Source organism: Echeneis naucrates, chromosome 22 (assembly GCF_900963305.1).
Source record: "Echeneis naucrates chromosome 22, fEcheNa1.1, whole genome shotgun sequence".
NCBI lineage: Eukaryota > Metazoa > Chordata > Actinopteri > Carangiformes > Echeneidae > Echeneis > Echeneis naucrates.
In genome coordinates, this window is record NC_042532.1 from 11193927 (window position 1) to 11213075 (window position 19149).

The following is a 19149-nucleotide window of genomic DNA, read 5'->3' on the forward strand; positions in this document are numbered from 1 at the left end:
GACCGAGTACACCTGACTGTGCCTTTAAAACTAATACCAGAATATCCAATTCTACTATCCAAACAAAATCTTCAGTGATTAGATTATGAGTTTTCACATTGTTGTAGCACAAATTGTATCGTAGAGTAGAAGGTTTGTTTACTTCTTCACCACTGTCTTACACAAATCATCTGACTGCATCTCTTCCTGTCTGTCTCGCATTCACACAAACGCCCCTCAGTGCTTCCTTCAGTCCTTCAGTTTTAGTTCTCAGACATGTGAGCTTTACTAAAAGACCATATCAACTCTTTCTCACACCACTAATCTTTCTACTCTGCTCTGACATCAACAACACAGCCAGATAATGGATACATAGAGAAGGAGGCCAGTACAGTGTGGGAAATGGTCTAATTACACATTTCTCAAGTCACAGTGAAAAGGGATTAAAGAAAATGGGCTGAGTCTTTGTCCCAATGTGGCATGTGGATCCAACAGTGATTATATGTTTCTGTTGTTTCCCTTCCAGCTAATGAGGCTGGAGAGACACCGCTGGATATCGCTCGGAGGCTTAAACACCTACAGTGTGAAGAACTGGTGAGCTTACTATGTTTAGATTTGGCTTATGCCTGCAAACCCATCACAAACCTGAAACCGCGCTATGCGTTTGACTTTGTATTTGTGTGGATTTGTTTGTATGTATAGTTGAGCCAAGCTCTGGCAGGGAAATTCAATGCCCATGTCCACGTGGAGTACGAATGGTGTCTGCAGCATGAAGACTTGGATGAGAGTGACGAAGATCTAGATGAGAAGGTGGGTGGAATTTTTGTTAGAAAGAATAATGATACAGTATTCATGACAATGCAATTGAGAAATCAAAATTCAGAGAAACCTGCTCAGGTGGGTAAAAAAATGAATCAAAAATTCATAAAAAGCACATAAAAGGTTGAAAATGGGAATATTTTGTAGCTCAAAGGGGGAAGCTGAGATCTGAAAACAGGCATTGACATTCATTCATTTTTAAGTGAAATTATAAATGTTTGACATAATGTGATTTCATCAGATTTCAGTTTTGGAGGAAGGATTCCCCTGAGGCTCAGTTTGGGATATAAAAGGAAATGGTTTTTGAAAGTATGGTTTGAATAGTCCTGGGCACATTTTTTAACAAATCATTTTATGACTGAAGTTATGACTGGAAGTTTTTTAAGAATAGCTTGCTTTTGGAAAGTTGCATGGATTTAAATGCGTTGAATTGGTGTTTCCTAAATAATTACAGTTAGGATCTAATACACAAAATGTTGCTCTTGATCTCAGGCACAATCCATATGTCAGTGGCTTTAAGAAGTGGTCAGATCTGATGAGCCACACATTATGTAATGACAAATCTCACATTCTTACGTTGTCCCTGTGATACTCCTCCAGCCCAGTCCTCATCGCAGAGACGAGCGTCCAGTCAGCTGTTACACCTCAAGCAGTAACTCTAACCTGGGCTCTGGAGGCCTCGCCAAGGACAAACAGCGTGCCTACATGCCCAGCCTGGTTAACAACGAAACGTATGGCACCATCCTCAGCACCAACTCGCCTCAGCCCGCCAACGCCTCCGCTCCACCCCTGCCCCCACGGAACCTAGGTAGTCTCAGACACAGATAAATATAACTCACTCGTTTTATTAACATGTCAGTTAATAAATACAGATGCATGGATGGATTGAGTAGCCTTATTTTTTATTTATTTTTTGACAACCCAAGTCAGACCTCCTTCTTTGTCCTTTGGAAGTTATATTTCTGTAATATTCTTCAGAGAAACAACCTTATGGAAAGTATTCAGATTTTTGCCATGTGTGTCTGGATGCCATTGCCTTTATGTTAATTACTGTGTCCTTCGTGAGTGAAGTTTTGGCCCAGATGTCTCTGGGCACAGAAGCAGAGGAAAGTCACATTGCAGACAGATGGCAGAGCTGGGCTGTCGTTTACCTCTTCACAAAGGGAAGCTGGTGTCGTACATTCAAATGATCTTTAAACTAAAAGGCAGGATTTCATTTTGTGCTATAAAGAAATGTTTTGAGATACCACATTCAACTACATCAGAAGGACATGTTTAAAGGTGTGATATTTTTTTAAAGGGAGATACCATCCAAAATCTTTTTGATAAAAGACTCTACACTAAAAAAGCTGTAGTTATTTAAGCTATCAGACTTGTGTCAAGTCTGCCAGAGTCGGTCTTAAATCACATTAGTGGTCTCCTGGAGCGCTGCCAAGAGAGCGGAGGAGAAACAACCAGCTGTGTTGCCCACCTCACCTCATCACAGCCCCCAGCTTCAACATTCTGCACATTCCCTCTTCCCAATAAATGTCGCTCTCAATTACGCCCAAATGGAAATGACTCCTAAAGTGGATGCTGGGTTTGGCAACATGCAGAGCATTCTCTCTCCATTCCTTCTCAATAATCTCCATTCTTTTCCTCCTCCCTCTCCCTCCCTCCCTCTTTCTAACTCAGTCCAGTTGTCCGGTCTGGGAGGGATCAGTCAGTCCTCAATACCCAGCAGTTGGAAGCCCCTTTCTTTAGACATGGTGGGACGACAGAGGTCGTCCTCAGACCCCCCCAATATGCACCCTCCTGTCCCCCCATTGAGACTTACCTCGACTGGAGGTATGGCTGCACCTCAACTACTTCTTCGCTCTCTCCTTCATGCTTGTGAAGCTCAGGTCATTGGTGTACAGGTTAAAGTAAAAAAAAAAAAAAATATATATATATATAAATATGTGTGTAATTTTATAATAATGGTGATGGTTTAATCCTATAGACATCATGAAAGGGGGCTTGTATGCAGTCGTACTGATGCTGGATAGAATACCACTTGTGGCCACTACTGCCACATCATTGGCTGATTGGATAATTGTGCATTAAGCATGTAATAATAAACAAATCAAATTAATTTCTGAGGGGACTAACAAACTCCAGAAATTTATTTTTATTTTTTTTGTTCAGTATCATCAAGATGAGGCACATTAAAGTAAGTGAGGTGTATTATAATGTGTCCCACCAGGTCTTTGTGCTCCTGTGACAAAGATGGAAGCTATGAACATACAGTTGAAGACAGGCCAGGGGCCAGTGGGGTCAAGAGCAGTGCCACCCAAATCTCCTGGAGGGTAAGAAGCAAAGATACACAAGATGTCTGCTGGTCTAAGTGAAATGTCAGAAACATAGCTAGAGTGAGTTTAGTGGTGTCACCAAAGCTTCAGTAGCTTTGTGAACTACAGAAACGGGTGATCCAGTGCACATACACAGGAGCATCATGTATTAGCCCGGGGCTCTTTGTTTCCCCAAAAGGCATGAGCGTACGTGTCTGCCGTTTAGCTGCTTCATTAGCATCCAGGCTAAGTCCTACATCTGTGTCGAACCAGACACAGCAATAACTCTCCTCCACAGTTGCTCTTTTGTCTTTTTATCTCCCGCAGGCCTGAGAGTGGTGCAGTAAATCTGCTGAGGGGAGTCTTAGAAAGCTGCCTGCTTTTCTGTTGGATTGCTTCATATCACTGTTAGTTTTAATCGGGGTGCATTTTTTTACACGTCTTTTTTTTTTTCAGCAATGACAAAACCTTCAACAGAGGACCTCTAAATCGAACACAGTCAATTGAAAGACCAGGTGAGCAAACACAAAGGAGAGCCATAGTGTCAGCTCTGTCTAATCTCTCACGGTCCAGGGTCCAGAAAGACGTTCTTTTACTATCCGTCAGATCCTGTCTCTTCAGTGGAAACACGGAAAGTTCACTTGTGATATCATTTCCTCTTCCTGTTCCAGCGAAGGAAGTGCCAGGATGCCCTCAGAACTCGATAGGTCAGTCTCTGCCTCCAGCCCCCATGCTGAGGAAAGCCTACCCAGTGAGTCCCTCATTCGTCGTCTTTTTCATCCAGATAAAGTGCTGATTCATTGATACTGTTGTACTGAATCATCGCCCAACTGATTTAACAAGCTTTATTTATTATATCATGAGTGTTGTGTAATTCCCGTGTGTGTGGTTGACCTATTGTCTCAGTGTTTCCAGTGTAACTTAGGCACTATACTTCCTGCCAGTACTTCTGCTCTGTGCTCATACAGACGGCTTCATTCACAGTTTTTCCGGAGAATCCATTTGTTACTCTGTTGCAGGCTTTTTAAAGAGGAGCTTCTTATCTCCCAAATAAAATTACATGTTGTGTTTTGACCATGCCCAGAAAAAATTGTGGATTATCCTTACACTGATGAATGAAAAGACGAAGCCTCAATTCACAACTTCTGTATTCAAACTTGACACTTAATAATTAAAGGACCAACCTAAAAGAATAGAAAACACAAGCAGTAGAAATGGAAGAAGCAAAACATATTTGACCTTGACTGTAAAATGTTTGTTTTGTTTCCCAGAAGCAGAGGCCGAAGCGAGTGAAAGCCATCTACAATTGTGAGGCCGACAACCCAGACGAGCTGACCTTCTCGGAGGGTGAGGTGATCGTAGTGGATGGCGAGGAGGACCAGGAGTGGTGGGTCAGTATCTGTCATGCTGTGGAGAGACCCACTATGTGGATGTGTCTTTCAGATGGTTGATAAAAGCACAATTTATCTCTTATTCTAAACGTGTGGATGCGCTCAGTAACCATGGTAACTGAAAGCAAAGAAGCCATGACCTCATACTGGCCGATACCCCCTCACCCGTCTCCGCCTCCTCTTTTTCCGCTCACTGCTGCTTCCTCTCTGGAAGCCCTTGTATGAACATGGACCAGCTGCAACTTGTTTTCCTCTGAGCCCCCTCTGCAGATATGACTGTATTTAGTCTTTCTCTCTGTCCCTCTGTTATGCATTCAGAAGCGTTATCACTGCTTTTGTGCCACAGTCATTGAAAAGAAGGCGCAGTGATGAAGCAGTGTGAATGGGATGATTGTCACTGCGGTCACAGTCATAAGTTTCATTTTGAGTGTCTTTCCAAAAGGAGAATTGATCAGAACATCACCGCTTGATCTGTTTTTTCTCTTCTTCTTCTTAAACGGTTTGCCATGTTTCACTTTCAGCCTTGTACAAAAGTTGTTGGAGCAGAAACATGTCCTAGCTCTTTCTTTTCCAGGTATAGAGGACGTTTAAAATTACTTAAATGGACATAATAAGTACTGTCTTCTTTTCAGGTAAAATAATGTAGGAAAGCCATTTCAAACGTATTACTGAGACAGTTATAGTGCTTTAGCCTGTGTTTGTTTTAGATGGTGTTTAGTAGACAAGATGCTGGAAATGATCTACCAATTCAATTTTAATTCAGAAAGACATAGACTTTTTTCATTTTGATTTGATTCCTCAAATTTAACTTGCAAGAAAAAGATACCAGTTTTGCAAAAAATACCAAGTCACTCAACTTAACTCATCCTCAAAACCATAGACCTTTACATTTTTAAATTGAATTATTTCATATTCCACCAGTAAACAGATATGTGTTCATTTTTAAATGAAAAAACCTTTTCAGCATGTTGTAATAAATACATTTTACCATGTATACATTTTCATGTAATGTGTCACAGGGAAAGGTGTGGATGTAAAAAATGATCTGGGGATTTAAAAAATCTAAATGCAATCATTCAATAAAAAATCTGAAAAGTCACGCAGTTCCAGCAATGAATGTTTTTGTGCTTTAGATGACTTTTGTGAGACTGTTTACATGTATTGTGTCTTAGCTGCCATTAATTATCGTCTGACCTCTGCTCTGTCTTTCCTTGTCACAGTTGGGCCATATCGAAGGCGATCCCATGAGAAGAGGAGCCTTCCCGGTCACATTTGTTCACTTCATTGCCGACTAAAAAGTCATTCTGGGTCACAGGAAGTGTCCCAACATTCAGCGTCATTCCTTCACCTGTCTGTGTCTCAGCCACCGAAGAAACGGCCGTTGTTTCATCATCATCATCGGTGGCATCATCAGTGTGCTTGTTGAAGTGTCACCTCAGCTTCAACTTTGTGCGGCTGTTGTCATAGTAACTGTAGCAGACTTCCACCACAAAGTCTGGGGGTCATCAAGGACTCATCGGGACCGTATGTGATTTTAATGCTTAGTTTGTGTTGCTGACTCTTATAATTAAAAAAAAAAACAACAAAAAAACAAAACGATGATTGTAGTGAATGACCTCTCACAATAAATGCACTTTCCTTGTCTTCATCCTTGTTGCAACACAAGACAACGTGTGACATTATGAAGGTTGTATGTACAGTATTCATTTCTCCTGTTATCTGTTCAGTTGCAATGTGCAAACTGTCCTTAAAGTGAGAATACTGAAAGACTACAGTAATGTATTTTACTTACTAACAGTAGGATCATATCCCCCCTCTGTGCATGAGCCTACCTGCTTCTAGGTGCAACTTCTCAACTCTGTGGTCATCCTCCTGCTTGGAGAGTTTTTTAATGGTGCTAAATTAATCCCAGAATGTGCGACTGCACCCATGGCAGCGCTTCTCTGTTTGCGTTTCAAAGACAGGCCGACTTTGAAAAGGGGGAGGCTGCATGTAAAAATAGCCTTAAACTCAACCACACCTGGGAGAACCCGCTTTCTCACGTGTGTGAGGTAATCAGGCTGCAAATGAATTCAATGTCATGCTTCTGCCATGAATGATTTTCTGTACACACACACACACACACAGAGTCAAGTTCTTCCTCCTGCACTGTTTTAGGTCGAGTTGTGATGCTGAATGTCGCTGCAGCAGTCAGTAATGGCTGGTATATCAAGACACCTCAGGCTGTCTTCACCTGTCATCTGCCTTATTAGAGGAATGGGAAGTCCATGAGTGTGTATTTGTGCGTGCAGATGAATTCTCTGCAAAGAATAAACAGAGAAAAACTAATTATTGAAGAAAGAGGAGGTTTTTAAAAAGTGTGGGAAGGTGATGAAGGGCAGGAGTTGACTGTTGTTTCTCCTTGCTGTTGGGAGCACACACTAAGAAGCTGATTTTGTTTCTACTCACAGATGAGCCAAATTAGATCTCTTATGTTTGACACTATAAAGCCAGTCAGAGACGGATAAGAATAACCTTCATACAGTTTAAGCTTTTCATATTTGTACATTTCTGAGGTTCCGTTATGTAGAAAGATGAGATTATCTAAAGTGTTATGAAATAAATATAAAACATACAATGTAATTAGCTTCATTTTGGTTGCAGAGCAACTTTCTTTCTGTTCATAATGTTGATATTGAGACATTTACCTGAAATCAGAGCCTTCCATGGATTTGTGACCGACGAGAGGAGAAGCATGTGCATCACACTTTCTTCATCATGTTGAATATTAGTAACTCACTGGAAACAGGAGGATTTAATAATCTATTCATGTAAATAGATTTGGTTTTGTTTTGTCGATATTTAAATATAAAAGAATGAGCAGAGTTAACCGGGGTAGGAAATGTCTTAATGTGCTGCGATGAAGAGCAGTTACAGATACGACCTCGGCTGGACCTGTGTGTGCTGAAAACACAAACTCTGGGCAAATAAATTCAGTTCAGTCTCGGTTGATCACTGCATCGACTAACTATTGTGCAAGAAAATGATACTGGAATAATAAAATATGAAATAATACAACTTGTTACTTTTTTTGTCTGTTTCTGAAGAGCAGAGAAGGATGTGAGTAATAATTTGTGTGGCTGATAAATATGAAGATACACATGAAAAATTGTGTAATAACCCTAATACACAATTTTTTCATCAAGTAAATCAGATGATGTAGCAAGAGCTCCCTCTGATGGGCAGATCTTTAACATACACTGAGAGAAAGTGTGTTTTGCTGTGATTTAAACTGCAGCAATTCTTTATTGAAAGACAACATTGATATAAAATTAGAAATGACCTTTAATGAACAAAGCAATCGTCAAAAACAATGTTAATCCTCTCCTCTACTGTACCAAATCAAAATTCTTTCCTTACCTTTTTCACTTTTTCAACTGAATCTTAAATAGACAGGTGAAAAAGGGCAGGATGAAGAAGGAGTTAGGATTACGTTCAAGTTGAAAGTGAAGTTAGTACCACAAATATAAACATGTTTTTTTTTCCTTTTCATTCATGAACTGTACATTTAAACACTTCTTTAAAACAAATCAGAAAATATGTTTTTGGTACCATTTGCTGTGAGAAAAAGTAACATACATAAGAAAACAAAATCACTCATTAAAAACAGGGAAGAAAAAAAAGAAAGCTTCATCTCATAAAAATGAAAAAGTTAAAGCCTTTTTGAAACATACCTTCCATTCAAAGTGTGACTGCACTTGTACAATACTGTTTTCAAAAACAAGAAACAAAAAACAATGAAATTTCTAAACCTCACTGGGGATCCTCTGTGGTTTCCACACTGTCTGTTTATCCACCGATCAATATCTCCCTCTGAGTACCATATGTTCACACAGCTGGGGGGAGATGGGTTGGAAAAAATCTGAATTTTGTAACATTCGTGATCATGAAAGGGATTCATTTATTTTGTATCTGTGCATCATCTTCTAAAGTCTGTTTTTGCTTTTCATGGAGGGATTTCAATCCCTTCTTAGCTTACCTTTATCTTGGAAGGTCAAAGAAATGTGTGAGGTAAACAAAACTAATTGCGAGGAAATGATTCCGACAAATTCACAGTAGCTCAGTCTCAAATGGAGAAAGATGGGAAGGTGACCGTACCAAACATGTACCAGGCAGGGTGACACTGCTGTTAACGAAAAGGCCTGAGTCATAGCAGAGCACATCTGTCCTGAAACTGACCTCTGTGAAAAATACATAGAAAAATGGGGTTTTCTTCTTAGCTGTTTAGATTGCAGTTGCTTCATTTCTCCTCTCAACAGATCTCAGCTTCTGTCCAACACACTGGCCTCAGGACTTGTCTGATGTCAAAGCGCAGTCAAAGGAAGCCGACAACACTTTGCAGATGGACTGAGCCTGCTCCTGTTCAGATTATAAAAGGTGGTTATATAGATTTTTCAAGTCTTCCATCTTTTTTTGTTGTTAATCAACTTGTCACATTGATCAATCAGTCAGATAGGCTAATGGAGCTTCGTCCTACTCACCGAGCTGCTGCACTGATACACCCAAATGCTGCACTCCTCTTGTTCTGGATCGGTGGTTTTGAGAGCCAGGAGGTTCTTCCCTGCTCCGAGGCCATCGTCGTAACACAACATACGCACTATCAGGTACAGGGGGTGCCGGTGGAGCACATCCTGGTCACAGGGAAACATTTCATCACTGCTCAGTTCAAGTTTTTTCTTGAATTCTGCTCAGCGGTCAAGAAAGAAAATCATCCTCTATTGACCTGGGTTCATATCCAAATCTGTCTTGACCCTGAAATTTTATTGTAGGGCTGCATCAGAGGTATAGATATCTCACCACGCGCTGTCTTTGTGTATGTAACATGAGCGGGGGGCGTGTTCATTTTATATAACTTCTCTGTTGCTCTGCTACTCACACACTGGTCCAATGAGGCCACTTTGACGCCATACTTGGACACTCCCAGAATCATGTCCTCGTCTCCTGGCACGAAGGGCAGCTTTCCGTCTTGCTGTGAAAAGGAACAGGATATTTAGCGTATCTTCACTACTTTCAGTGTGCCCCTGTCTTTCTACAGCTCCTTACTTGAGCAGCATCAATATAGTTGATGAGGTCCAGAGGCTCCTGGAGGGTCCTGCTCATGTTGAACTGTAACTTCTCAATGGCTCCTACATACTTCACCCGGAACTCGGCACAAGTATCAGATGTACTGTTACCTGAAGCAATCAGGAGATTAAAGAAAAACAGGGGATAACAGGAGGAGGAGGGGTGACTTTGGTGAGTTTTCTGCTGACCTGAGCTCTTAGTGGAGTCTGTGTCAAGGCTGGCGACAGTGCTCGATCTGGAGAGCCCTCCCAGACTGGAGTCCACAGACTGCAGAGAGCAGAACATGACAGCTGAGGTCAGCAAGAAGATGCAGAACTCCCTGTGTGTGTGTGTGAACGTTACTGTACCTTGCTCTTGGTGCTGATCTCACTGCTCTGCGAGCTGCTGCTGCTGTGGCGCTTTTTGACTTTCCGGAACATCCTTCACCATGACGACCATCCGGCCCCCCAGCCCTCTGGATCACCACAGACCACCACGTCAAAACAGCAGGCAGGGCGGCCCTCTCATGACTCAGCAGAGGCTGTGAATAATTGAAGTCTGAATATTTAATAATGGATGAAAGAGACTGTACACATTCAATTTTGTTGTAAAACTTTCTGTAAGTTACACAGCCATTCACACACACACACACACACATTACTACATGTATTTATTTACCATCCCAGAAAAATCAGTTTCCCCCATTTCCACTGTGCTTAATGATCTGTTGTTTGGTTATTAGGTCCGTACTCAACTTGGCAGGTGTGAACAGACTGCTTTTAAGATTTACTGTTGAAATTTGATATTGATTGTCAAAAATGCACGACACATTAATACACTAACCAAAGAGAGGGAGAAAAACTCTGCATGTTTTACTTTCAGTTTAGGTTTACCGTACTTTTATTTTGTAGGACTAATTCGGATTAGAAATGTGTCATTACAATGAAATCTTATTTTTCACGATGACTTTAAAAGCCGTGTGAAATCCGTCTGCTCTGAAGGAGGCTCGGTGAGAAAGTTAAACTCCAGAGCAGCCTGTCTGCTGCACCTGCTGCCGCTCAGCCTCCGGGCTCCGGCGGACTGCGCGTCCGCACGGCGTGCCGGGATCGATACCGGGGTGAAGTTCAAAGGTCAGCAGTAAAAAACGACGTTAGAGCCCCCGTGACGAAAAAATAAGAGGGGCCAGACGGCGGAATCAACAGGTAACGCCATCATTTATCCAGGAAGCTAACTGCACTTGTTCAAGTTAAAACACCCCTCATGTGCAAAAACTATGACTAACATCCTTTAAAAGGAAAAAATACATATATAAAACTGAATAAAAACTCTAAACAGCCCGTCCAACTCCACCTTAAATGTCCCCCACCGCATTCATCTTCACACGGCTTTAACCGGAGGGAGGGGGCCGGCGGGCTCAGTGTGTCCGCCGTCAGATCGATATTCTCAGCCTACCTGTTTAGACCCAGCCGGACTCAATCACCCGATTAAAGTTTATTTTCCTCGGATGCGGTTTTGTGTTTATCTTCAGTTTGACTCGGCAGCTTCGCGTTGAGTTTCACAGCCTACACCCAACAGCACTTAAAGGAGCCGCAGCCTATTTCACCCGGGAGAAAGGAGCTCTAAATTCAAATATTAAGTTACGTCAGATTTACGCTGTCATGATAGGGATGGTATCCAGTAGCTTTAATATGCTGATTAAAATCATTTATCCTTCATTATTTATTTGTTTTATTCGCTATAGCAAAAACAGACCAACGTCTCCTCCGGAACTCTTGTCAGCGCTCCGGATTCACGTCGGCAGTGTTTTGGCACACCACCGGAAGTGTGCCGTTTTTGAGCTCATTCATTCAGCCATCCGTGCGGTTATGACTGAATCAATTTCTAACGTTTTCTAATTTAGCTGCTAAAGTCATAAAAACAAATGGCCACAAAACGTAAAGTGGAGGTCGTTGTCCCCGCAGAGGAGAGCGACCAGCTGCTTATCCGGCCGCTGTGAGTGCAGTTTTAAAAATGTTCTTAACAATAAATGATCTAAGTCATGTTCAGGAGACTGTTTCTATGTGGAACCGAAATAAAAACACATGATTGGAATGAATATATTTTTTCATGTCCAGGGGCGCCGGTCAGGAGGTCGGAAGGTCATGCATCATCTTGGAGTTCAAAGGAAGAAAAATTATGGTATCTCAACATATTTTCTTTAAACCTGAAGCGTTTTGTCCATTAATCAGTCGAATAATGGTGGAACAGTGTTTTTGTAGCAACAAAAAAACAAATGAAAGATTCGTTATCTGATTCCAGCTACTCAGATATCAAAATTCTTTTTCTTGGGTTTTATCTCGCTAGATTGAATAATTCATCTACAAAATAAAGTCAGATTATTTGATTTATTGTGCATAGTTATTATTACTACTATTATTATTATTTATTTATTATTTATTAGGAGTCGACCTGAGTAAGATAACCAACGTTATTGAACTGTAACTATAAGATGATGATGGTTTTTATGCATTTCAATATCAATATATCAATAGATATTCAATAATAATAATAATTTTATCGTAATTTCATCATGTCATATGTTGATTTAATGTGCACGTTGTGGTCAGGAAAGATTACCTTAAACTGTGAATCAGCCTTTTCGCCACGTTTTCACAGCTGGATTGTGGCATCCACCCTGGCTTGGAGGGAATGGATGCTCTCCCCTACATAGACTTGATCGACCCAGCTGAGATAGACTTGCTGCTCATCAGCCAGTGAGTCTTTCCTCCTCTCTTCCAAGTGATCTGTCTCTATTAAACTAATTCTAGATGTTGTCTCACTATTTCTGAGCCGCTCGGTTTGAATTGTGTTGGTTGCATTAAGTTGTTTTGATATTATTCAAGAACAGAATGTGTCATTGATATGCATGTGCTGTATGTGTCCTCGTAATAGTTTCCACCTGGATCACTGTGGAGCTTTGCCGTGGTTTCTTCAGAAGACCAGCTTTAAAGGCAGGACGTTCATGACCCATGCCACTAAGGCGATCTACCGCTGGCTACTGTCGGATTATGTTAAAGTCAGGTAGATGCAGACTTGCTTATTTTATCAGCAAAAACTCCACACTGCTGAATTGTAATGCAACATAATTGTTTTACGTTGTGCAGCAACATTTCTGCAGATGACATGCTGTACACTGAGACTGACCTAGAGGAGAGCATGGATAAGATTGAGACCATCAACTTTCATGAGGTCAAAGAGGTTGCTGGAATCAAGTTCTGGTGTTACCATGCTGGTCATGTGCTGGGAGCCGCCATGTTCATGATCGAAATAGCTGGAGTTAAGGTAAAAATCTCAACAATTACGGAGTATTTCAGTTCGTTTTATTTCCTCTGATATGGCCAAACTTCGCCTCTGAAGCTGTTGTACACAGGAGACTTCTCCCGGCAAGAAGACAGGCATCTGATGGCAGCTGAGATTCCCAGTGTCAAACCTGACATCTTAATCATTGTAAGCAATATATGTTTAAATGGCTCACACAAAACATATTTATTTATTTATGTTTTGCTTTAACACATGGAAAACGTTGTGATTCTTAATTCTGAAGGAATCCACTTATGGCACCCACATCCATGAAAAGAGGGAAGAGCGTGAAGCCCGGTTCTGTAACACAGTCCACGATATTGTCAACAGAGAGGGTCGCTGTTTAATCCCTGTGTTTGCCCTTGGACGGGCCCAAGAACTACTGCTCATCCTGGGTGAGAAATCATGTGCTACATCCTGCTCTGCTTATCTATAAATAATTAATTTTACCAAAGTCCAACAACAAAATAACTTTAAATATAAAGTGAGCCGTTTAAATCTAATTTTATAAATAAGTATATTCAACATTTGCATTTCTCTAAATTAAACAAATTTGTCTGAAGTTTTCTAATATAATTGAATGTATTAAATATTTTAATGTTTTTATTAATAATAATAATTTTTTAAAGCAATATTTCTTTCATTTTGAGTCAGAAATTCTAAGGGCTTTTATGTTCCCCTCTAGATGAATATTGGCAGAACCATCCAGAGCTCCACGACATCCCCATCTACTATGCTTCATCCTTAGCCAAGAAGTGCATGGCTGTGTACCAGACCTATGTCAACGCAATGAATGACAAGATACGCAAGGCCATAAATATCAACAACCCTTTTGTCTTCAAGCACATCAGCAACCTCAAGGTAGATACTTTTACAGACACAGACAAGCTGTTATTTCATAACTTCGGTCCAGAGGTGGCTGAAGACCTGTAACTTTGCTTTTTTTGGTTCTTCCCAGAGCATGGATCATTTCGATGACATCGGTCCCAGTGTGGTGATGGCATCTCCTGGTATGATGCAGAGCGGGCTCTCCAGGGAGCTTTTTGAGAGCTGGTGCACTGATAAGAGGAACGGAGTCATCATTGCTGGTTACTGTGTGGAGGGCACACTGGCCAAGGTCAGAGCTCATCTACAGAATAGACTGTGCTGTTCATCCATCCATCCATCCATCCATTTTCTACCGCTTTTCCATTTTCGGGTCGTGGGGGGTGCTGGAGCCAATCCCAGCTCACACTGGGTGAGGGCAGGGTCCACCCTGGACAGGCCACCAGTCCATCGCAGGGCCAACACACAGAGACAGACAGAGACCAACAACCACTCACACTCAGGCTCAGACCTACGGACAGTTTAGAGTCACCAATTAACCCAAACATGATGTCTTTGGACGGTGGGAGGAAACCCAACTACCTGGAGAAAACCCACGCAGGCACGAGGAGAACATGCAAACTCCGCACAGAAAGGCCCCAGGCCCAGGAATCGAACCCGCGACCTTCTTATTGTGGGGCGACAGTGCTAACCCTGTGCTTTTCAGTGAAGTATTATTTTAGGTGTATAAAAGACAGTATCATCTAGTTCTTTTTACTTTAGTTTTTTGTTCATCCAACCTGAAAATATTTGATCTTATTTCAAGAGTTTACATGAAGCAGCTTGCTGTATTATTGGATGTTCCCTGCAGCACATTATGTCTGAGCCGGAGGAGATCACCACAATGTCTGGACAGAAGCTTCAGCTTAAGATGTCGGTGGACTACATCTCCTTCTCGGCTCACACAGACTACCAGCAAACCAGCGAGTTCATCAGGGCACTGAAACCACCTCATGTGGTAGGAGGAAAAAAATGCTTTAAAGCATAAATGCATAACAGCTTTGAGCATAAATGCCTTCAACTTTCTTGTATGTTGTGTTTATTCTTAGATCCTGGTCCATGGGGAGCAGAATGAGATGGCTCGTCTGAAGGCAGCACTGATCAGGGAGTACGAGGATAATGACCAGGTTCACATCGAAGTCCACAATCCCCGCAACACTGAAGCTGTCACTCTCAACTTCAGAGGGGAGAAACTGGCCAAGGTCTGAGGACTGAGCAGCTTTTTGCAGCTTACAGCCACTATGTTCTCCTTCTGACTTTAAAGTAGTGCCAGTACTTGTAGTTACATTCTTTAGATGACACTGCTGGTGTTGTTATTAATGAACGTGACACAGAGACTTTGCCCTCCCTCAGGTGATGGGCTCTCTGGCTGATAAAAAGTGTGCTCAGGGTCAGAGGGTGTCAGGGATCCTGGTGAAGAAGAACTTCAACTACCACATACTAAATCCCTCAGACCTATCCAGTGAGTAACTATCATTTCTTCTGAATTTCCAACCCGAGGGTACAGATCACATGATAATTTTTAGTACTGTTAGTGCCCGTAGGTTGAGGTATATTTAGAGAATTTAGAGATCTTGAAATCAGATACAGGTTTCAGGATGATCTGAATCTGTGACAGATTGTCTATCCTGCACCAGGGAACTTCACGAACACCCCCCTTCATTAGCTACTGCTTGCTTTAGTGAGCTGGTGTGTCTGTGTTGCAGCATACACAGAGCTGTCTATGAGCACAGTGAAACAGACACAGGCAATCCCCTTCACTGGACCTTACACACTGCTCGTCTGCCATCTGAGGAACCTCACTGGTAAGACCAGCACGTTGAAGGTTGCCCTTTTACGAATTATGCAAAGTACAACTGCTTTGAGTTTCACCAGATGTGAGTTAATGCCATGTTAAATCTCTCAGGTGATGTGGAAGAGCTGGATGGAACCGAGAAGAACACGTTGAAGGTGTTTAAAAATATCATCCTGACCCATGAGGCTGGCATGGTGCTGCTGGAGGTGAGAAGTCACAACACATTAATTCTCAGTGCCAATCAGACCTCTTATTAAAGTGAAGTAGTGTTTACATTTTTTTCATTTTCAACACTAAATACAAATTAGACTCTTCATTTGTTTCAAAAAAGAAGAGAGAGATAAGCAAAGACCTCTGCTGTTTATGAATCCCACCATCAGCTCAACCGCCCTCCCTCTTGTTTCAGTGGATAGCGAACCCGCTGAATGACATGTATGCTGATGCTGTCACCACTGTAGTCCTGGAAGTGCAGTCAAACCCAAAGGCTCAAAAAGGTCAGTTTGTCCGACTGCTGTGCTGTTTGTTTTAAATTTTGTCATCAGCTTCAAGAATTGTTTCTGGTTCCACTTCAGCAAAGTTTGGGTTTGTGAATTCAGGAATTCACTTCGTCTTTCAATAACAGTTATGGAAAACCAGAGTGCCATCATGGACATGGACGTCTTTCAAACTCGACTGGAAGTCATGCTGCAGTGAGTGCTACTATATATATGTACATATGCTAACTTCTTACAGTAAATGTCTGTTGGTCCACAACACAAAACATAAATAGAAATTACATTTCTCACATATGAAGTTCTGTTGTTATCATGGAGCTCGAGTCTTTGTCTTCTCTCCCCCTTTAGGGACATGTTTGGGGAGGAATGTGTGGATTTCAGTGATAATAAAAACATTTCTGTGACAGTAGATGGGAAGACGGTTCACATTTGCTTGGAAACGAGGGTGAGGAGCTTTCAGCCTGACACGCAGACACAGAATAATGAAGTGAAAGCAGTGTTGTTTACTCTTTCTTCCCTCCTCAGTCTGTGTGCTATGAGGACGAATGCATCGAGGACGACTCCCTGAGAGAGATGGTGGAGCTGGCGGTGCAGCGGCTCTATGATGCCCTCAACCCCGTCATCTGAGAGAAGAAACTGGACTCCGAGTCATGTTCCGAACCAGTTGCACCATTTTAAGAGGTATAAAAACAAAGAACACTTCTATAATTTCTGTGGGGAAAGCTAATAGGCAGCTTGTATTTGTAAGCTAAACACTGAAAATCACGTGCTCTTAGGGTCATAGTGACTTGTTTGTCTGATACCATTCTTTTGTATACATCGAAGGCTAAAGAAATAAATAAGCTACTCTATGTTGATATGATTTTTTTTTTTTTTTTAAGATTTTAACGTCTTGAAAGCATTTACAATTATAACGTATTTAATAAGTTAACTCTATTTTGGTGTAAATACACTGTAGCTTTTGTCTGAGATGAGTTTGTTATTCATGTGTACTGATTTGGACGACTCGTATTAACTTAAAACTGTGATGTGAACTGTGAATTTCTAAAATGCACTAAATCTGTGTTGTCTGATGTTTAAACAAAAATGTTTCATAAAAGGTGCATTGAGTCCGTAATGTTTTCAGCAATTTCTTTGGCAGATATTTATTTTAAGTAAGTGTTGGACAATATAACAATACAGTTTTACAATTGAAATCATCAAAAGGCACATTCACCATCTGAGTGGAAAAGTTCAGTGTACAGTTCATGAATTTTTAGCAGGCTCTCTCGCCTGATATCCCTTGCATTGCTATGAATACAATAGTTAATAAATAGCAATAAAGCCTATTAAAATCTTCTGAAACTATTAAAAATAAAGAAATCTGCTAAAAAGATGACTTTGTGAAAGCCAAGGGTGTTGACCCACAGCACAACTGGCCAACTAAACCACCAGATCCTCCTCCATGAGCATTCAAACATACACAGACAACACACTTGGTGGGGAATAACTACTTAGTGTTTAGATTGACAAAGTCTGGCCACCAAGCAAATAAAACAAGAAACAAATGACACAGTGATTCCTCTACATTAAACTGTTTTACAGAAAAAAAGAAAATGCATTCAAAGGTATTGTCCCACAATAAGACAAAATATTTGCTGGAACATAGTTGAATATGCAACACTGCCTTTTATTATATTGTTTAATTGATTGCTTTCAGCCATTCCAGACAACCATCTTTAGCTGGATGCCCATTCTTGCATTTGTTTTGAAGACTATTTTGTAATGACATGACGATTGATTAATCTGTAGGAAACTGCACCGTGTCACTGAACAAACACTGAACTAAATGTTTGCTTTCACATGGAGGTGACAGTGAAGGGTGATACAACCAATGCTGCCCCTGATCCAGTAGATGTCTGTCCACGTCCAGTGTGGACTTGGCTGGGACAACATCTTTATCTTTATCTCTTTACAAGCATCACATCCGTTTTAAGCTGATAATCAAAATGATCGCCATCACCAGAACCAGTCCACCGCACATCTCCATCGTCACGCCCAGCCTCTTCTCCACCATCGGCTCCTCTTTCTTCTTCCTCAGCTCCTCTTGGCGGACTCGGGTGTCCCTCTGTCTCTGCAGCTGCTCGCTGTAGTGAGACTTGAAAAAAGTGTCGAAATCAAACCTCCCTCCTCGGATGTCCGAGCTCAGCGGGGAGCGCCGGCCTCCGGTGGGCTGCTTGGCGGAGGCCCCGCCGCCGTCCCTGGAGGAAGGTCTGACGGTGGCCGTGAGGTCCGACAGGCTGAGCAGCCCCCGGTCATACTTCTTCCTCAGCGCCTTGTTTCCCAGCACCGAGTAAGCTTCGCTGATCTCGGAGAAACGGACCGTGGCCTCGCCGCTGCCGGCGTTTCTGTCCGGGTGGTAGGCGAAGGATTGCTTGTAGTAGGCGGTTTTTATCTGGGCCTGAGTGGCGCTGGGCAGCACCTCCAGGAGTTCATAATATCCCGTTCTGGTTTTGTACAGAGGCTCAGGCCGGGTCCCGTTCCCGCTGTATCCCCTGATCAACACAAACTGTCCACACAAAGTCCTCCGAAACCAGCACCGAGGGGCATTTCTCCAAACAACTCGATTCTTGCTCTGAAATGAATGTGAGTCATCTTTAAAGTCTCCATAATAGTGATTTTCGGAGACATCTCTCTCAGTCCAAACACGGCCGTGAAGATGGAGCTCCGGTGTTTCAGTTGTGTAACCGGGCTCTCTGTCCGCTGCTTCGTACAGTCCGCCATATTTAATGTCACCTGACAAAAACCCGGCCGACAGAGAAGAAATATGAATTGCACCTTTACCTGGCGGCCAAGATCTTTCCAGGCGCCACCGCTTGCATACTTTGTGTACAAAATCATACGCTCCCCTTCCAAGCCGGTGTCTGACCCCTGCCATGTTTACAAGGAGCGAAGAAGAAGCCATTTCCGTGTTCCTGAGGGACGCGTCACTTCCTGCAGCGCCCCTTGTGGTGAGTGCGAAGAAGAAAACCCAAAGTTCTTTCCCACAAACGTCTTAGTAAATGATTAAGACGGCATGCAAATTGTTAATGTTTTAA

General features: G+C 42.0%; 4 protein-coding genes across 4 annotated transcripts in view; 2 read left to right on the forward strand and 2 right to left on the reverse strand.

The window, feature by feature from the left end:
- The window catches only part of asap2a (ArfGAP with SH3 domain, ankyrin repeat and PH domain 2a), a 46458-nt gene extending 40309 nt beyond the window's left edge, over positions 1-6149 (forward strand). Inside the window, exons 20-28 of the mRNA XM_029493701.1 lie at positions 506-573; positions 682-789; positions 1399-1606; positions 2473-2625; positions 3023-3125; positions 3564-3622; positions 3779-3858; positions 4379-4498; positions 5719-6149. Of these exons, the coding sequence (XP_029349561.1) occupies positions 506-573; positions 682-789; positions 1399-1606; positions 2473-2625; positions 3023-3125; positions 3564-3622; positions 3779-3858; positions 4379-4498; positions 5719-5793 (974 nt within the window). The 3' untranslated portion in view covers positions 5794-6149. The remainder of the gene's footprint in view (positions 1-505; positions 574-681; positions 790-1398; positions 1607-2472; positions 2626-3022; positions 3126-3563; positions 3623-3778; positions 3859-4378; positions 4499-5718) is intronic.
- A 1655-nt stretch (positions 6150-7804) lies between these two features.
- On the reverse strand, positions 7805-11148 carry itgb1bp1 (integrin beta 1 binding protein 1). Its single transcript, XM_029493355.1, has 7 exons — positions 11033-11148; positions 9949-10121; positions 9790-9868; positions 9581-9711; positions 9414-9506; positions 9019-9168; positions 7805-8896 (listed from the first exon to the last, which is right to left on the reverse strand). Exons 2-7 carry the CDS (start codon positions 10018-10020, stop codon positions 8825-8827), a joined length of 597 nt encoding a protein of 198 aa, XP_029349215.1. The 5' UTR covers positions 10021-10121; positions 11033-11148; the 3' UTR covers positions 7805-8824.
- Positions 11149-11501: 353 nt separating this feature from the next.
- On the forward strand, positions 11502-17170 carry LOC115035499 (cleavage and polyadenylation specificity factor subunit 3). The gene is made up of 18 exons (XM_029493354.1): positions 11502-11572; positions 11695-11758; positions 12236-12333; positions 12512-12640; positions 12724-12901; positions 12977-13066; positions 13164-13314; positions 13605-13780; positions 13878-14036; positions 14595-14741; positions 14833-14985; positions 15137-15245; positions 15490-15588; positions 15690-15784; positions 15985-16091; positions 16217-16267; positions 16421-16517; positions 16598-17170. The coding sequence occupies exons 1-18, from the start codon at positions 11502-11504 to the stop codon at positions 16697-16699; spliced, it is 2076 nt and encodes a 691-aa protein (XP_029349214.1). The 3' UTR covers positions 16700-17170.
- A 41-nt stretch (positions 17171-17211) lies between these two features.
- On the reverse strand, positions 17212-18990 carry LOC115036068 (dnaJ homolog subfamily C member 30, mitochondrial-like). Its single transcript, XM_029494176.1, has one exon. The coding sequence runs from the start codon at positions 18987-18989 to the stop codon at positions 18033-18035; it is 957 nt and encodes a 318-aa protein (XP_029350036.1). The 5' UTR covers position 18990; the 3' UTR covers positions 17212-18032.
- Between the last annotated feature and the right edge of the window lie 159 nt (positions 18991-19149).